The sequence below is a fragment of the Asterias amurensis genome, chromosome 9, assembly GCF_032118995.1.
Source record: "Asterias amurensis chromosome 9, ASM3211899v1".
Taxonomy (NCBI): domain Eukaryota; kingdom Metazoa; phylum Echinodermata; class Asteroidea; order Forcipulatida; family Asteriidae; genus Asterias; species Asterias amurensis.
Genome location: NC_092656.1, coordinates 23686481 through 23706023, shown reverse-complemented (window position 1 = coordinate 23706023; position 19543 = coordinate 23686481). Strand labels below are relative to the sequence as shown.

Sequence of the window (19543 nt, the reverse complement as noted above, 5' to 3'; positions counted from 1 at the left end):
AGGGTATAGTGTACAGTTGACTAAAGTCACCATTGGGGCTCAAGCAGGGTATAGTGCACAGTTGACCAAAGTCACCATTTGGGCTCAAGCAGGGTAAAGTGCACAGTTGACCAGAGTCACCATTGGGGCTCAAGCAGGGTATAGTGCACAGTGGACTAAAGTCACCTTTGGGGCTCAAGCAGGGTATAGTGCACAGTTGTCTAAAAAGCCACCATATAATACACAGTGGACTAAAGTCACCATTGGGCCTGAAAGGGTGACGAAGAATCGGTCTTTCTCTAATGTTGTACCACTGTCTTGTCTGTCAGGTTGCCTGCTCTGTCTTCTTCTCCTCATCATCATCTTCATCATCATCTTCATCATCATCACTGCTGTCATCACTATCTGTCTCTTGCTCTCTGTACCTAAGGCAGCAAAAACCCCAAAACCACATAATAATGCACACTTTCTCCGTATAACATTCAAAGGCTCCAGTCCAGATCAAATCAAAGAATCTGAAAACATCTGTTTTAAGAGAGTTTGGAAGTGAGAAGTGCCATGTGTATCTCTAAGACTTTTAGGCAGAGAGTTCCAAAGGTGGGGGGCAATGTTAGAGAAGGTCGTATCACCATAGGAGGCAAGGCCAGTCTGGGGAACAAATTTGCTTAAAGGATTTGGGTGCCTTTTCAAAATGTCCATAGATTTACATTAAACTTGAGTCTGAGTTAATCATCAATATTGAAACAATTAGAGGTAGTAAAAGAAGGTGAACCTTTACATGTAGGTTGTCACTCTTAAAGGATTCGGGTACTTTTTCAAAATGTCCACAGATTTACATTAACCTTACAGGATTTGAAGATAATGATAGTGGAAAGCTTCCCTTCAAATATTACTTACTGAGGTGCTGTAAATGATTAAAATAATTTTCATGACATTGTTTTACTCCTTTCACAAAAACTACAGCACCTCAGCACGTAATATTTTCAGGGAAGCTTTCTACTATCATTATCTTCGAACTGTGTAAGTTTAGTGTAAATCTGTGGACATTGTGTTTTTTGTCCTACAAAAGTTATATAGACCCTTTAACATGAAATTTCTTCCTTGATAAAAACAGGATTACCAACCAAATTTCCATTTGTTGCATATTGCTTGTTACAGGTATTCAGCTGTTTGCTTATCCTCAAAATCGCGTGGAAATTTGGTTGGTAATCCTGTTTTTATCAAGGCACAAATTTCATGCTAAGGACATTTTTGTGCTTAGCAGCTCTATGAAATTGGGCCCTGGCCTCACATGCCGGTGCTGATGCATGCTCTGAAGGTAGGGAGGGGCTGAACCAAAGTGCTTTGAATGTCAGAAGGTACATACATGTACATCATGTACTGTAAAATCAAAAAACTAATACAGTCAAAGGATTCTATTTCTCTAGTAGTACAAAGAGTGGTACTCTCAAAACACTCTCCCTAGTTTGAGTTCCATTGTTTTGCTTGTTTTTATCACATGAATAGACCCAGAGTGTTTGACGCAATTTTACACCTTTTCTTGTCTGTTATAATAACTGTGGCTTCTTATAAAGCGCACATGTCCGTCACCCAGTGACACCCCTGGCGCTGTAACATACAGTATTTCCTGCCAGATATGGGACTACTTTTGAATTAAGAGACCTAATTCTGATAGCACCAACTCTAAAAAAAATTAAAACCTAACATGGGAGTATAAATTTCCTGGTTTGTCTCTCTGTCTTTACTACATGCACACATTTAAATACATTTTCATAATAAGCTATAGAAGTGCTGGCCCTAAAGTTTGAGTCCTATTCTCAAGAGCCTGCCAGAAGCCTACTCCATGTTAATAATGTCAGTCAGTTTGCCACATGTATGACACAGGTATGCATGTCTTCTTATATAGCGAGCATATCCGACACTCAACACTCAGTAATGCTCAAGGCGCTTCAACATTCAGTATTTTCCTGCAAGGTATGTGGGACTACAGTGGAAATATAAGACCTACTCCTTTTACATAGCACCATGTATGGTTTACAAGTAGCTAGAGGCAGTTCGAATCCTATGTTTTGGCAGCGGGTACCGCAACGATATAATAGATGTTAAATTTGCATCGGCGATAAAGAATATTAATTTTGTTTTTTACCCATAAACCGATGTGTATTAGCACTGTATACTCAGTACTTTCCCGGGCAACCTCGGTAGTCTAGTTGGTAAGACACTGCTCTAGAATTGCAAGGGTCGAGGGTTCGAATCCCAGCCGAGTAACATACCTGTGATAATTTTTCACAGGACTCGGGAAAGTACTGAATATACAGTGCTAATACACATCGGTGTATGGGTAAAAACTTAAATTAATATTCTTTATCCCTGATGCAAATTTAACATCTATTAAATGCATTATTATTATGATTCATCATTATTATTTTGCATTTCTTCTTACCTGCCTGGTGTTAATGGTTTGTATTCACCCATCCTAATGTCCAGTCTCTCTGATAATCTCTCTGCAGCTTGTTGAGCCATTAATGCCTGTAGGAGATACACACATATATCAAACAAATTATTGCAAAACACTTACACAACATGACATTCAAAAATGCACCCATTAGAAAAAACTTTAGAAATGTACAATCACTTAAAAGTAGACACAAATAAATATTAAAAGTTATCACACAAGCGCAAGTGGAATACGCTTCTGCGTCCCATGTCCAACGAGTCCTACTGTTGGGACATTTACTCAAGTTGTGAATCATCGCCAAATAACAAGTCCAAGAGCATCGATCCAATGGACACAAAACAACTTCAAGCCAGTTCAGGGAATTTGTCATAGCTTTTGGGTGTTTCTGTTAACTTTGTTTGGGTGGGAGGGGTAGTTCCTTAGCTTTAGAGTGTTTTTTCATAGTTTTGGATGGGTTTTTTTGTTGGTTTTTTTTTTCTTTTCTTTTTTTCTTTTTTTTAGTTTTAGGATTTTGAGGTTGTTTATAATAGCATTGGTGAAGTTAAGAACTTGGTCTGCTGGAGAAGTGCGAAAAGCACCCAGTTAGCTATGGTGAAATTTGGGAAACCCAGCATCATATTCAGAGACGAAGACCTCCAACTCTCCCTTAAAAGAAGTTAGCTGCGATTCTTTACCTCCACTTTGCTCTTCTGTGTCTGCAAGAGATCTCCAGCCTCCTTCACATTAAGAGCTTTTGTTCCTGGGTGTCTAAGTGGAGGTATACGAACTGCAGAAACCTCAGGAGGCTGTCCCTCAACCGTCTGGCGAGGAGTTCCACCTCGAGAGGGAGGAGCCTGCGGCCGCTCATATCCCTCCCCTAAGTCTGATATCTTGTTCGTTTTCAAAGTTCTGTACGGTTTGAAGCTTGAACTGGGTGAGTCTGTATTCAGAAATGCGTTCTTGACAGCATGCGGTGTGGTTTTGGTTGTACCAATGTCAAGTTGATCAAACAGATCTGCAGTGTCGTCCATTGGTGTTGCATAGTCTGCAATGAGTTGTTGTAGCTTGTCTGCTAAAAGTTGAACTTTTTTACCTTTATCTGGAAGTACTTCAAGCCTTTTCCTGTGGATGCATAAAACATTTAAATTAAGGGTTGGCACAACATTGCATGAAGGAAGATTCTAATTTTGCAAGAGACATATATCTCAAAACTAACCCTGTGAATACATATTTTTGTTATGAGATTCATTCCGCTATTATCTCCACAAACATGGAGACGTCAGTGGAAAAAGTCTCCTATTCATAAGTTCTGGGTATTTTATCTTTTTATCTTATCTATTTTTTTAGGTTTTGAGGAAATAAAATAAATAAATAAATAAATAAATAAATAAATAAATAAATAAATAAATAAATAGAAGGAATACAATTTTTCACTACACATAAAAATATACTTTTATAACTCATTATAATAGTTTATATTTAATTATACTACAATATATTTCTAGAAACTATCTAATTTTCTAAGGCTCCCCCCCATGAGCCTTAATAGGGGTCTAACAATACATTTTGGGCCTCATTATAACGCTATACGTTTTCAAAATAATCGTTGTTAGATGAACATTTTACGACGATCATTTGCCATTGGCTGGAACCATTCTGTCAAAAGGGTTGTTGCGCGGCAGTGAGTGTGGGCTATAGGTGCGAACGACAAGCATCAGAAAATGGACAGCGCCCACTCACTTCCAATAGAAACACCCCAGTTACAGAATGGTTTAGTCCAACTTGGCCGCATGTTTTTTAATTTATAACTCAACAAAAAGGCAATGCAAGCATTCAGCCCTGGTGTGGTGGACGTCAATCACTGAGTCAGCACCACTGAATCTTCAGATCAGAATCTTCAGAAAATATACTGCATGAAAATGCCTTGGGAAGGCTTTTTAAACACACTGCACACTGACGTTCGAGTACTCAGTGACTGACCACTGCACTGACAATGGGTCTCAGAATTCATCACTGCAACAACCTATCTTTCTGAAAGTTTGTATATACTCAGCGCCTTGAGTACCTTGTTTGGTAGATACGTACGTGCGCTATAATATAAGACTTCGATATTATTATTATTATTATTATTATTATTATTATTATTATTATTATTATTAAAATGACATCCTGACTTTTCCTGTACACTGATGATACTCACTTATGTGACAATACCATCTGTTGTCTATTGAAAAGATCAATCAATTCGGCTTTAGTCTTTGATTCAATTTTTCCCATATCTCCTTGCTTAGCCATAATGTTCTAACTTCTCAAACTTTATAGTTGTAATTTGACAACCCACGACGACCGAAAAAGCACTATCCCCTGGGCGGCGACATTTTAGACTAACTAAATCTCGACACTTGGTGGCTCAAATTACTGAATCTAAACCACAGACATAGGGTGCGTTTGTTTAGCTTCCCTGGGTCGACCCCGGTGTGTGTGGCGGTTTTTTTCACCAGGACAAACGTCGGTAATTATCTGCACACGTTCGTCATGGAAAAAAAACAACCACACACCGGGGTCGACCCAAGGAAGCTAAACGAACGGGAACGCACCCAATAAGAACCTTTATGTCCGTGGTCTAAACAAAGATATGGTCTAAATTATGTTTCATTTTTTACAGAGACCAGAATCACTTCTAAAAGTTGAAGCTCATTCGGTGTGGTCAGATGGTCAGTCAAAAGTAATCGTACAAAAAAGTAAAAAAGCTATGCGTGCACTGTTTTAAAACAAGGGCCGTTTGGAACTAATATCAAAATTTGTTTTACTCTTTTCTCAAAACTCTACAGAGAAAACTATTTCAAGGATGTTGTCAACGTGACAAAAAATTTGTGTGAACATCTTATTCCAAAGAATGCTGCTCTACCTGTGTATGTACTGGCCTTGGTGACGTAATGAAAGTAAAACAGATAAAAACTTGTCAAAAACTGATGCAATGGTTTTGCTGCCATTAGAATAATACTTTCGATCACAGCCCGCTCATTTTCCCGGTGTCACGGGGATTCTGGCCCCCTGAGCATAACGGTCCGTGGGGCAGAATCTCCCATGGGATTCTGTTCCCCCGATCCCCGGCTTTGACTTTGTGTCCGCCGCCAGGGGAACTTGTCCCCGTCTTATTTTTTAGACCGAACTAAATGTAGGTTTATTTTGTATATCATTGTTTGTTTCTGTCTTGTAATAAAAAGACATTTTGTTGTTCGGGGGCCTTTATCATTAAAAATTATCACCTTTGGGAACTATAAGAAAAGGCCTTCCAAATAATGGACTCTTTTTTTCTCCTGGCCGCTGACTTAGCATCTCTGTAACACTAGAGCAATCAAAACAACTGTGCATCGCACTCAATAAAGTAAAGAGGGTGTAGTCCAGATGTGGCGGCCGCCATAACTTTATGTGTTGGCCGCGCCGCCGGATGATAAAGTGGCGGCCGCCAGATAAAAGGTACCAACAATTATTATTCTCGCGCTTATGAAAATAAATTATTAATTCATTCCTATTTCTTGGCACTATCCGGCTTCCGTAATCAACTGGTATATATATAGATATATATGTTTTGGTTTTTGTTTGTGTTTTTTTTTTGGGGGGGGGCTTATAAGATCAAACTCGTTAAATATCAGTAGGCCGCCAGAACCGGCTCGCTCCCCCTCCTTTTACCAGCCCTTGAGGTCGAGAAAGAAAAAAAATTGACAAAATAATGAATTCGCCTAAATTTAAAATGTCCCCACTAATACCCCCCCCCCCCTTTAACCCTCAATCCTGACGTTTCTCATGTTTCGTTCGCGCGTACGGTTTATTCTGTGATGCATCTGTACTGTCCGTCCGATACGTGTACATGTCATACGGTCCGCGACGCCCCCGCCGCTTGTGATCAGTGCAACGCTGACGTTCATTTTTATTGCGTATCCTAAGAACGTTGCGTACGTCATCACGTTGTTGTTGACATCATCATCAGCTGCCGCGCGCCAGCCCAAAATGCTAAAAATAGACAATGAACAGCTGATGGATAGCCTGGCTACCTGCAAAAATTGTAATGATTAAATATACTGAGAGAGACAGGGTTCAATTCACTGATTCGTTAGTGTACGAAACACTACCGTAACGCTCTCGTACACAAAGTACATCACGCTCACTCCAACAGCACGTCCAATTTTAATGTGCGGCCGGGCCGGGCAATCTTCAGAGCCAAGTCAGTGTATGCATTTTGTAATGATGTTGTTAATTATTTATAACAACCTGGTAAACGCGTGCTAATGTGGACGAGACAAGTGATTGGCCTTTATTTTCTACAGACAATCTCATTTTTTGTCCGTTAAAGTGTAAGTATATAACGTGGCAAGTTTTTGAGTTGAGTTTTTGGACCACACAGTTACAGTACACACACACTGCCGTGGGAGAAGGACGTCAAGCCGGCGAACCCAGCAGAGCGCACGGTGTTCGTCTTTGTTCACAATGGCAAGTGTTAGAAGCAGCAACAGTGACATTCCCAGTGACTTTATTAAGGATTTGGAAAAAGTATACGGCGTACCAGAGTTTGGCTGGAAGGTCCCTCTGAATCACGAGTTTCCAGAGAAGTGGGGACCGCTAAGAGTTATACGATTATCACAAACTTTCAAACTTATTCCAGCGCTTTACAGGTGAGTGAAAAGTCACACATTGTTATTTCCTTTACGTTTTACAAAACTGAAGGTTAAGTACAAAATGCTCTTTGATGTTGCTATAGGAACAACATAGTTCCAAACCAAGTGAAATAGTAAAAAAAACAAACATGAAAATCAGTTTACATACCATACTCCATCATATAGTCCTCCTTATTTACTTGTTTTTAATAGTATTTGAATTAAATAATAATTAAATTGATAACTAATAATTATAATAATATTAAGGGAGTAACTATGAAATACAGGGCCACATTCGGCGACAGGTTTTTTATGCAGTTTGATGCGATGTGACGAGTGGGAAATATGGCCAAGTATCGAGCAATACAGTCATTTGACCAGTTCGGGATCATTGACCAGTTCGGGATCACTTCAACTTTGCAATAACCAAATAATTATATCATTTCTCATTATTACCAATTTTTGTTGATAAATGTGAAGATTAACATCCATTAAACCAACAGACCCAAAATAAGGTGCCAAACATCATCAGCAAATAAATTATGGCCGTTTTCCTGAAGGTTGTCTGCGAAATTTGTCATTTTTGTTGTTGAAAAATGTTGGTTGAAAAACACTGTTAAAACTTCTTACCTTTAGAATTGGAGTGCCGGGCAAAAATTATTTATGTAAAATGATAAGAATGTGTAAAAAAACATTCCTGTAAATACTGTGCAGTCATCTTGCTTTTTTGAGGAGACAAAGTTATCAAAATCTTCTTTGGGGGGGCAACTTACCCTTGACCAGTTCGGGATCACTTAACATCTCATTGCGTCAAATGGTGCCGCACTAACTTACTAAGTCTGGTAAAATCATACTACTGCAATAGAAAGTTTATTTAGTTGATTTTGAGAAACATTACTTCCACAAATTCTTGTAGATTTTTTATTTTGTGAGAAAATTAAGCTTGGAGGGGTCAATAATGCTTTTTAGGTTCGCTTCACTTTTTCATTTGCCTTTGCTGTTGTTTTGTGGTTTTGTCGCTGGGTTTTTGCGCTGCTATTGAAGACACTTGCATGACATTCACTAAAGAAAGGAAGTCCAAGTCCATGCCAACACACCTCTGATGTGTCGTGTCCTTGAGAGACAGTTTTATGAATGGGAGTATGGGTTTGCAATAAAGGGCACTCTACTGATTCAGAATAGATTCAACTGATCCTGAACTGGTCAAACAGGTGACGATACTTTTCTCAAAGCCTCTTCAAAAGAACTAATCTTTTTTTGTCAGTGAATACTTGGTGAGATTTATGACATGTTTAGGTAAACTGATAAACTTTTTTGTTTAAGATATCAAAGAGATTGCAACAAAAAACCATGTGAATTCAAGAAGTGATCCAGAACTGGTCAAACGACTGTACAAGTACTTCCATTATTAGAGGGTGGTATTTTCAATGGGGAATAATATAATAGAGGTAACGGTGGTGGTTGGGGAGCAATAGAGCGCCGAAGGCGCTAGTGGAGAGTAGTGAGAAGAGATGGGAGTCTGGATGACTGGATGTGCGGATGCGTGGATGCAAAGTGGGCAGGCAAAGAAGGGAACTTCCATTAAGAGGACATTATTTTCAATGGGGAATATATAGAGGTAACGGTGGGGAGTAGTGAGAAGAGATGGGAGTCTGGATGGCTGGATGCGCGGATGCGTGGATGTGAAGTGGGTAGGCAAAGAAGGGAACTTCAATAAATAGAGGGCGGTATTTTCAATGGGCAATAAATAGAGGTAGCGGTGGGGAGTAGTGAGAAGAGATAGGAGTCTGGATGACTGGATGCGCGGATTCAAGGATGCGAAGTGGGCAGGCAAAGAAGGGAACTTTAAAATGGAATTCGGCCTTCTTTCCCTTTTTAAAATAATCCTTCAATGGGGAACATTTGCATAGCGGCAATTAAGCTTGGGCGATATCGATTTATTTTATTCACGATATATCGCCGACAATATATCGCGATATTCGATATAATCGCGATTAATTAAATTTGACATCATCAGTCTTCAAACTCCCAGTGAAAGTTGTAGAAGAGACAGTCATAGCACAAGAGAGGTGTTTTAATGACCTGTTCTTCTGGTTTTACTCCAAATCTATGGGGTGCAAGATGTCTCAGCTAAGAAATACATTGCGATATTGCGAAACTTAATCGATATCGCGATATTTCAATTAAAACCAAATCGATCCGATATCGAAATTGTTTCCAAATTAGTATCGCGATATTCAATAATATCCTGATATCGCCCAAGCTTAGCGGCAACAAATATTAAGTAAATGGAATTCGGGCTTTCTTTCCCTTTTTAAAATAATCCTTGAATGGGGAACATTTGCATAGCGGCAATAAATATTAAGTAAATGGAATTCGGGCTTTCTTTCCCTTTTTAAAACAATCCTTCAATGGGGAACATTTGCATAGCGGCAATAAATATTAAGTAAATGGAATTCGGGCTTTCTTTTCCTTTTTAAAATAATCCTTCAATGGGGACCATTTGCATAGCGGCAATTAAATAAATGGAATTCGGGCTTTCTTTCCCTTTTTAAAAATAATCCTTGAATGGGGAACATTTGCATAGCGGCAATAAATACTAAGTAAATGGAATTCGGGCTTTCTTTCCCTTTTTAAAATAATCCTTATGGGGAACATTTGCATAGCGGCAATTAAATAAATGGAATTCGGGCTTTCTTTCCCTTTTTAAAATAATCCTTATGGGGAACATTTGCATAGCGGCAATAAATACTAAGTAAATGGAATTCGGGCTTTCTTTCCATTTTTAAAATAATCCTTATGGGGAACATTTGCATAGCGGCAATAAATATTAAGTAAATGGAATTCGGGCTTTCTTTCCCTTTTTAAAATAATCCTTATGGGGAACATTTGCATAGCGGCAATAAATATTAAGTAAATGGAATTCGGGCTTTCTTTTCCTTTTTAAAATAATCCTTGAATGGGGAACATTTGCATAGCGGCAATAAATATTAAGTAAATGGAGTTCGGGCTTTCTTTTCCTTTAAAAAATAATCCTTGAATAGGGATCATTTGCATAAATAAGGGAATATAGAGGTAACGGTGGGGAGTAGTGAGAAGAGATGGGAGTCTGGATGTGCGGATGTGCGGATGTGTGGATGCGAAGTGGGTAGGCCAGTCCGTTGTGGCTGACTGGGCATCCACGCAGCCTTGGATGCGTTGACGTATAGTGGAGTGGCCCTGAATTCTATAACTGTACCATATTAAGATAAGTTCTACTTTCTTTATAAACTGACACAGCGTGACACCCATCACTGTCTAAATTTTTAAAGCCATTGACATTGTTATTGAATGGGTGATTGGCAAGATCAGGAACAAAATAGACTTTAACTAAGTTTAACCAATTTGTTGCATCTTAAATACTTACGCCGGTTTAATATGTAAATTAATTATTAGGCATAGATAGCCTTGGTGACACCAATATCTTATCCTTTCCTCATTCAAGTGAGAATCTAGTGTTTTGTTAAATGTTGCTGCAGTTTTGGCACTCACATTAGATGCCCCCCCCCCTCTCCTCAATGGATGTCCATTGAGAGTGTGGTTTTAAGCCTTGTCTGGGGTGAACTTGTAATAGGTTTTGGATAAATTTCCTAATGGCGCCACCACTTTTTCACAAATTCTTACAAAAATGTCATTGAGGTAAATTAGATACTATATATTTCATATCAAACCTCATCGACCAGAAATTTACCTTCCCCAATTTGTACCAAAAAGGGATAGATATCTCATCGAGGTAAATTAGATACTGTATTATTTCATATCGAATGAAAAAGTGGTGGCCCCATTCAGAAACTTTTCTTTGGTTGTTGTTAACCGCAGAACCAGCTTTCATGGACCAGTAGACCAGTACAGTGAACTCAATTGACCAGAAATTTACCTTTGTTGACCCTTTTCCCCTATTTGTACCAAATTAAATTAAGCTCAATTTAAGTTATTGAGAAAGACAAATGTGTCAACAAAAATAAATTTCCTTCCTCGATGGTCCAGGATAGCGCTGTATCATCTTAAAGTTGTATGTCAGATTTTTGGACGATTTACCCGCAAATTTTGATTTAAATTTCAAATAGCTATTTTAAAAGATTATAAAAAGTTGTTAGCTTTCATTTGATGTATTGCACGAAAAAATCCACCAATTATTAGTGATAGTTAATTAAAAACTAAAATGAATTATTGTCGGGATCCCGACAATAATTCACGTCACTGCTGAAGTTAGTTGTTATGCATACTTCATAAGTTGCAGTGTATGTACTATAATACATACATATGTACATGTAACAAGCGCGCGCCATTATGTACGCACGTTAAATATGAAACACACGTTGGAGTTTGTGTTTATTAAACGCTACGGTACGCGATGCTGTTTTGTTCAACTTACAAAATGCCAGTTTTGTCAACTAAGAAAATGGCTGCCTGCGCGCATGCTGGAGCGCGTATATAGGCCAGTGCGCCCTCTAGTTCTTATATATAACTCTATGGTGTACATATCGCGATCGCTGTGTGTCATCTGAAAAATGAGTATTCATCATGAATATTCATTAACTTGCTTATCCTTCTGATTGGCCGCCAGATTTGCCAGCAGTCAGCCAATCAGAATGAAGTCCTCGGAATGCAGAATTTAAAAGTGTTTTAACTATAGTTCCTTTCGTCACAAATCTTCACTTTTTATATTTTTTGTTACACAAATATACAGCCTTTCTAAATTCGTTCACTATTCAAAATTGTTTTTTGACTCCAAATCTGCAAAAGATCTGACAATGCAACTTTAAACAGCCAATAAAGGATGATCTCAAATATATAGATATTACAGTTGTCTAATAGCTGGCGTCCATAGGAAACATACAAAAAATATAACAAGTCTCCTACCTCACGTTAAAATATGGTAAAAATGTTTTTTTTACAGAACGCTTCTAGCAAAATTTCTGAAAAACGCGGGGTCAAACAAACCTGCGGGGTCAAACAAACCTGGGACAAAGGAATCGTGACGTCAGTGGCGGGGAAAGTAGCGCCCTCAGTTTGCCAAAGCTGGTGACCTGTGTTCACACCCAATTAAGGGAATATCGTCACTGGCGATATTATAATAGATGAGCCGATTTTGACTCTCGGCTGAAAAAGCCGCCTGGCCGGGTGCATTTTTGGCTCGAGTTATTCGTTACTAATTGCAAATTTTGAGAGTACATTATCTACGATGTCTATTTGGCCATAAAAAGGTAATAGTTGAAATATTGAGATCATCTTTTATGTGCTCTTAAAGAAGAAGGATCATGACCAATGCATGACCAAGACTAATCCTACATCACATGTAGAAGTTAGAACTATTGAGCTTCATTCCGCAATTGTGTAGCAAAATGGACCTCATAGGTTAACATGTATTGTCACCTTCAAAGCAGGATAGCTGTTTTCATAATGGACAGAGCATCAACATCAGGCATGTGGACTATGGTGTCAAATAATCGTTCACATTCCAATGGTGGATGTGTACCACTGGGCACAGTGTCAGGACCCAAACACTTCTCATCTAAAATCACTAATGAAATGTCTACAGGAATACCGTAGGACTCACTGGTAGTTCACAATTTTACCTGGACCAAAGTTTTGTTCAACAGACATACTGAAGGCATTTACCATTATTTAGGGTTCCCTCTGGGATTTTTCAGAACTGTGGGACATTCTGGACTCAAATTTAGGAAGTTTGGCCAAAGCACGCTGGTTTGAAACAAGGTCTTCAAAATATTCTCTACTCTGTCTTTATTTTTGTTTGAATTACACTACTTGAGCACTATGTGGCGTTATTTATGCTAAATTAGTAACATAATAAGGTATTTATATGTTTATTTGTTAATTTATTTGTGCGTATCAGTACGCAATTCACGCGTGTACGCAGTATAGCTTGAGCATTCGTAGAACCCTGTGTGTAGTGTTCAATTAAATACAATATTTGTTCAGCTATTATAATCCATTTGTTATTGATTTTGTACCATATAATTAATGTACATGTAGTGTCGTTGACGTCAGATCAATTTAAAACCCACAATAAATGAAATTAATCTCTCTTTTTTTCAATAGATTCTTTGTTGGTATGTTTTACTCCAACATCCCTTAAATGTCTGAAGTTAGTGACACAAGCTGAGTTTTATTACAATATACTTCCCCTTCCTTAGGTCATTTGTAAAACAAAATTAAAGGGTTGCTACATGTACATCTTTGATGTTTGCAATTCAAGGGCAAACTCATGTTTTCAACAATTTTACAGTTTTCAAATTGATCACAGGGTGTGAAATTCCATTTTAGTCTAGGTTGGCTCAATGAATTTTAAATAGGATTCATAAACAAGGTTTTCTCAGAAGTGACAGTATTTCTAATTGCAAAAATATTCACGTCCTGAATTTATTATGAAATATTTACTGTAAGTTGTTTTAATGCTGTAGTCAAAAAAACTGTTGTTAAAGCCATTATACATTTTCGGTACCAAAAGAAAATCAAAAGGTTACAAATTTACAAATAATTTACAGGGTTTACAGAAGGTAATGGAGAAAGACTTATCTTAAAATATTATTCCATGAAATGCTTTACTTTTTGAGACAACATTAAAACAATATCAATTCTCGATAGCGAGAATTACGGATTTATTTTAAACACTGTGTCACTAGTGTGTCACTGTCAGTGCCAAGAACTGAACATTTTCAGCCTGTCTCTACAATAACTTCAGACTAAAGGCCGAGTCACACTGCAGCAATAACGTTAACGATAGCGATCATGACGCACAGAAAACGCATTCTATTGGTTGAATTGCTCCACGCAGAATACGCACAGGCACATTCAACCAATGGAATGCATTCTCTTTGCGTCGTTATCATTATCGTTCTCGTTATCGCTGGCTGCAGTGGGACCTGGCCTTAAAGACCCTGGACACTATTGGTAATTGTCAGAGACCAGTTTTCTCACTTGGTGTGTCTCAACAATGCATAAAATAACAAACCTGTAAAAATTTGAGTTCAATTGGTCGTCAAAGTTGCGAGATAACTATGATAGAAAAACACCCTTGTCACATGAAGTTGTGTGCTTTCAGATGCTTGATTTCGAGACCTCAATTTCTAAATTTGAGGTCTCGAAATCAAGTTCGTGGAAAGTTGCTTCTTTCTTGAAAACTATGTCACTCCCCGTTACTCGTTACCAATTAAGATTTTATGCTAATAATTATTTTGAGTAATTACAAATAGTGTCCACTACCTTTAAGGCAGTTTTGCTAAAAGGACAACTAGTGGCCTGAGTTCTTTATCCTCTCTCTTCTTGTCATCTGAACTTTATTGTAGATTGGTACATGTACAGTATGCCTGACTCTACTTAAGAACTTGTTGCTTGGTCCTCCCTACTGGCCCTGTCCTTCTGGTTCCTTCAGTTAGGCAATGGGGTCTAGAAGTATTATGGACTGTAGTCTAAGGGAAATACATGTAACCTCCTATGCTCCTACACACTGATACAGGCCAATAGCGAAATTAAACCCCGCAAATGATACATTGTCAGCAGATGCTGATAATACTTCCATTGTCTTAACTGCTATGTACACACTGGTCAGCTCATACACATGTACATTGATTAGGCTGGACCATGCCACGTAGGTCCTAGAGGGTGTGTTTATCAGTACAGATAAAAGTGGTTTGGTTAGAAGTGGGCAGGACAAAATTCTGCCAGAATCCTTTATGTACAAAATCAGTCAGTCGGTATTGTCAATGGTATATAGATGAAACCAATTAATAACACTTGAATTAATTTCAAGTAAATAAAACTAAAAAAACAAAAAAACAGGCAATACCTGGGCAACACAGTACATTATGTAACCACATCATTGAAACTTGTTTTTCTTTGATAAAATGAATGGAAACAGGTTTTTCTGACCCTTTTGTTTCATTTCGTCGGTCGCACCACGACCTGACCTAACTGACACAAAATCACACATTTTTCGCAAATTTGTTTTAAAACAAATTATTGACAAAGTCAATGCTGTTAACATTATCAGCAAGTTTCAGTGCCTAATATGTAATAGTTTGGTAATTACACTAATTAGTATAAACGACGCATCGCTGGACTTGCCATTTTGTCTTTTCACAAAGTGACCTATCTAGATACGTCGCTTTACCAATGTTTAAACTATGCGCTACAGCGCGCGCGATTATGGCGCGCATGCAAATTTTCGCACCACGAAGTGACCTAACTGGGGAGCGTAGTAATTTCACAAAGTGACCTATCTCGATAGGTCTCTATTACGCATTGGTTTGTACACAGCGCGCTGCAGGCAAAAATGAAATTTTCAATTTCACAAAGTGACCCATCTGTTTAGGAATTAATTACTTATTAAAATAGTTTTAGGGATTAAAACACATTGATAGTTCTGTATGAATAAAGTATTCAGCTTTGTTTTCGTCATAAAATAATACAATAAATTTGGTAAGCAGACCCCGAAACAGCAGTTTCAAAAGTAGTGCAACTTCAATCGTGATTTTCTCTGAACACGTTTTTTAAAACAGTGAACGAGTTAGGTCAGTTCGTGGTGCGACCGACGATTTGTGTACAGTTTTGTTTACTTTACAATATATATATATTTTTTTCACTAAACACACTGTATCTCCATTAAAGGCAGGATGGACACTTTTGGTAATTACTCAAAATAGTTATCAGCATAAAACCTTTCTTGGTGACGAGTAATGGGGAGAGGTTGATGGTATAAAACTTTGTGAGAAACGGCTCCCTCTGAAGTGCCATAGTTTTCAAGAAATAAGTAATTTTACCTTGAGATGCAAAAGTTACACAAGTGGTGAAGGCATACGCCAATTTAAAATGATTGTATTCTTTTCAGCCATGTATAACTCACACAGTTAGTTTTCTTCCCTGTGATTCCATTTCGCACAGCCCACGACAAATGCTCCATACTGAGTGTCAGTGCCTCATGAGGAGTAGTCCGTTGCCAACTGATGCATGTCTCATTGCAATGTGGTGTCACTGCCACATCACCACTAACTCTATCTGCTATTCTAACTAAAGGCACATTCATTGTCTACATGATACTCATACATAGTGATAACGTACAGTGTATTATCATTTGCCTGAGCTGATATGCCAGGCGTGACTGATATTCTTCCTACTTTAGTCTGATTTCCTATTTTTTGCCCTTGGAAAATACAGAAATGTTTTGATTAAAGACAGTGGACACGTACTATTGGTAATTGTCAAAGACCAGTCTTCTCACTTGGTGTATCTCAACAATATGCATAAAATAACGAAGTGAAAATTTGAGCACAATCGGTCGTCGAATTTGCGAGATAATAATGACAGAAAAAACACCCTTGTCACTCAAAGTTGTGTCCTTTCTGATGCTTGATTTCGAGACCTCAAATTCTAAACCTGAGTTCTCGAAATCAAATTCGTGGAAAATTACTTCTTTCTTGAAGACTAAATTTTGTGACGGGTTTACAAAATGATATTACAAGTATAACAAAACCAATTAAATTTACTGTAAATGTGAGTTTAAGACAAATATTTTATGAATGTGATTGGCAGTCCCTTCAGACTCTGGGTACTGATCTGCAGATTGGTGATTGCGTTCAAATACATTAAACCTTTTTGAGATATGGTGGACACAATGCTACAACACTAGGCCTATGCATTGTTTGGGAAAATGTTCCGGTGTACACATGTACACTCAAAGCAAACAGTGTGCTCATTTAAGGTCTGCTATACCACAAAAAGGCTAGTGGCATTTTCATAAAAAAAAGCTTTGGCAACACACTGCAGCGATAACGAAAACGATAAGGATCATGTCGCAAAGAGAAAGCATTCTATTGGTTGAATTGCTTCGCACAGAACACGCGCACGCTTATTCAACCAATCGGGCGTGCCTTGTTAACTTGTTGTATCGTTTTTGGTTATCGCTGCAGTGTGACTGGCCCTTAATGTTGCATTCAGTACAATGTAGGTGTGAAATGTTCATGCTTAAATTGTTGAAGAAAAAACTAAATCTGTCCTTCTCTGACTTTGTTGACAGTACAAGAATCACATTCAGTGACTTACAGAATATGCCACAAACAATGTAATAAGGGCTTATCACACTATGAACGTCTGATCCTTCGAGATCTACTTGGATCCACTGCGTGTCAACTTCGTAAAATTTCAACACGGTTTACTTCGTCTCTCTTTTCACACTACACAACATGACACCTGCCTTTGTGCTACGCGGGTAGTGTTTTGCGACCCATGTTGTGTGTAATCATTTGTCACTTACCACAAACATTCAAATCTTACACGGCTTTGCGCGGATCCGACTATAAGCCAGAAGCGTTTCACACTACGACTTTGTGTCAGTCTCAACCTGGAGTGGGAGCTCTCAACCCTAGTACTGAGCAGAGTTAGTTTCAACACGGGGTAAGCGCTCTACACGGATTAAGTGCAGTGTTGAATTGTTGCAGTGTGAAAAAGTTAACACGTGTCGGACTTGTGTCCAACACAGAGATTTTTCGTAGTGTGAAAAGGGCTTATGGCTTGGCGTGCAGGGTTTATTAAAGCTCACATGATGAACTGGAATCAAATACAAAATGAGCCCTTGTACATTATACTGAGCTTTGAGTATCTCAATTATTATCATCAATTATACTATTTTAAAGGAACGTTACAGAATTGGTAAGAAACAAAAATCGTGAAGATCACAGACTTACATAAAACTTACACGGTCTAATGATGATGATAGTTGAAAATATCCCGCGAAATATTTCTGTCTGAAATGTCATATTTGATGAGAAACAAATAATATAACTTCGCATTGGAGTTTATCGCTCAGTGAGCATTTTATTCATTTTTATTTTGGCATCGATGCAATGCAAAATTTGTAATCGGTTTTTCACTATTCTCTCGTGACCCAGATGGCCGATCGATCTCAAACTTCTACAGGTTTGTCAGTTTATGTATTTGGTGGATTACATTAAGTGCTTACACTGCCAGCAACTGTTTTGTTTGCAAAAACCAATTCTGTAATGTTCCTTTAATAAATTGTTTGTTCTCTTTGCAATGCACACTATACTAAAAACACATGTTAATTTGGAATGTTCGGAGTAATTGAGTTTTTGTAAAGTCTGTCCATTCGTCCATGACCTGTCCTTGTAGCTTAACATTTGCTATACAGTAGACCTCTAGTACAAGATTTGACGTCATTAACTGGACAAGTAGTCTCCAATACCAACATGTGTTCGGATGATGAGTGGATTTGTACACACGTTTTGTATAATTTGACAGTCAAGTTGAATAAGGTCTTGACACCATGTACATAGTGAACAAATAGCTGCATTGAGATGGTGTCCAATACATGAGGGAACTATTAGGGTTTATTTGTCTGTTAGATTAGAAAGAATGATAGTATTCTAGTAAACCTTTCAAATGTTTGCTGATTAGATGATTTGAAATTTACATTTGAATAAGGATATAAACAAACAATTTGTTCATTGTGATAGCATGGTTACCAGACAAACTTAATGACAACTTGTAAACCTGCATTTGTATTAAGTAAACCTGAGATAGAAAGGGACAGACATTTACCTCATACATAAGCTATTTGTCGATTAGAAAACATTTTAAAATTTAAATTTGAACATGTTTAATAAGGCTATACCGGTAGTGTATACAGGAGTTATATGGCGGTTACACCACAGAGACTTGTTTCACCTGGTCAAAAATTTAACATGGATTTCACAATTTGCCAATGAAGGTGCCCTTTGCAAAATTAAAATGGCCTTGCCCTCTCAAATATGAGATTCAAGGACTGTGTGTATTTCTAAGAGAGATATTCAATGAGTGCATTAGCTTTGGGCCTTTATGTTTGGCTCATTGTTTTAACTAACAAGTGTGTCCCATATGTGTGCCCTTGTCATTTGAATCATGAAATGCGTTACACTGTCCAGCATAATATAACCTACGTAAACAGTATCAAACTACGTAACAGTCAGACAGTCCAACAACTTGGATGAAATTTAATGTAGAAAAAATTGTATAAATTTAATTGCTAAAATACTTCTTAATTTATATTGCAACTTCCTTCTGTTCCAGATACATGTAAATATCATCAAAAGACGGATACATGTAAACGAACATTGAAAGAAAATTTGATGTTCAATAAATATCTCAATTTTAAACTCCTTTTTCTCAGTTTCATTCTCTCTCAATCATCTACTTTCACAGCTTTTAAACCATACACTCAGGTGGTACTAACATGAGGTTTCAACAGTAAAGCAAATATGTATTTTAAAAAATATATATATATACGTCCTAGGTTTTACTAACGACTCATATTGCTTGTCACATTTCTTGATTGTGTTGTAAAACTGGTACCATGAAAGACCCAAGCTGTAGAGTATCAATAAAAGCAACTTCAAAGGATTGCTGTGAGTAGAGTGAT

At 37.8% G+C, this 19543-nt stretch overlaps 2 protein-coding genes across 3 annotated transcripts in view; one reads left to right on the top strand and one right to left on the bottom strand.

Moving 5' to 3' along the window:
* Nucleotides 1–266: 266 nt before the first annotated feature.
* LOC139941726 (DNA-directed RNA polymerase II subunit GRINL1A-like) lies at nt 267–4786 on the bottom strand. The gene is made up of 4 exons (XM_071938340.1): nt 4617–4786; nt 3112–3538; nt 2423–2508; nt 267–404 (listed from the first exon to the last, which is right to left on the bottom strand). The coding sequence occupies exons 1-4, from the start codon at nt 4709–4711 to the stop codon at nt 305–307; spliced, it is 708 nt and encodes a 235-aa protein (XP_071794441.1). The 5' UTR covers nt 4712–4786; the 3' UTR covers nt 267–304.
* A 1796-nt stretch (nt 4787–6582) lies between these two features.
* The window catches only part of LOC139942309 (non-lysosomal glucosylceramidase-like), a 40731-nt gene continuing 27770 nt past the window's right edge, over nt 6583–19543 (top strand). The window contains exons 1-2 of one of the 2 annotated variants that reach the window (XM_071939129.1): nt 6583–6771; nt 6822–7089. In XM_071939129.1, coding sequence (XP_071795230.1) covers nt 6905–7089 — 185 coding nt within the window. In that variant the 5' untranslated portion in view covers nt 6583–6771; nt 6822–6904. The remainder of the gene's footprint in view (nt 6772–6821; nt 7090–19543) is intronic. The other variant, XM_071939130.1, reaches the window with a different exon arrangement.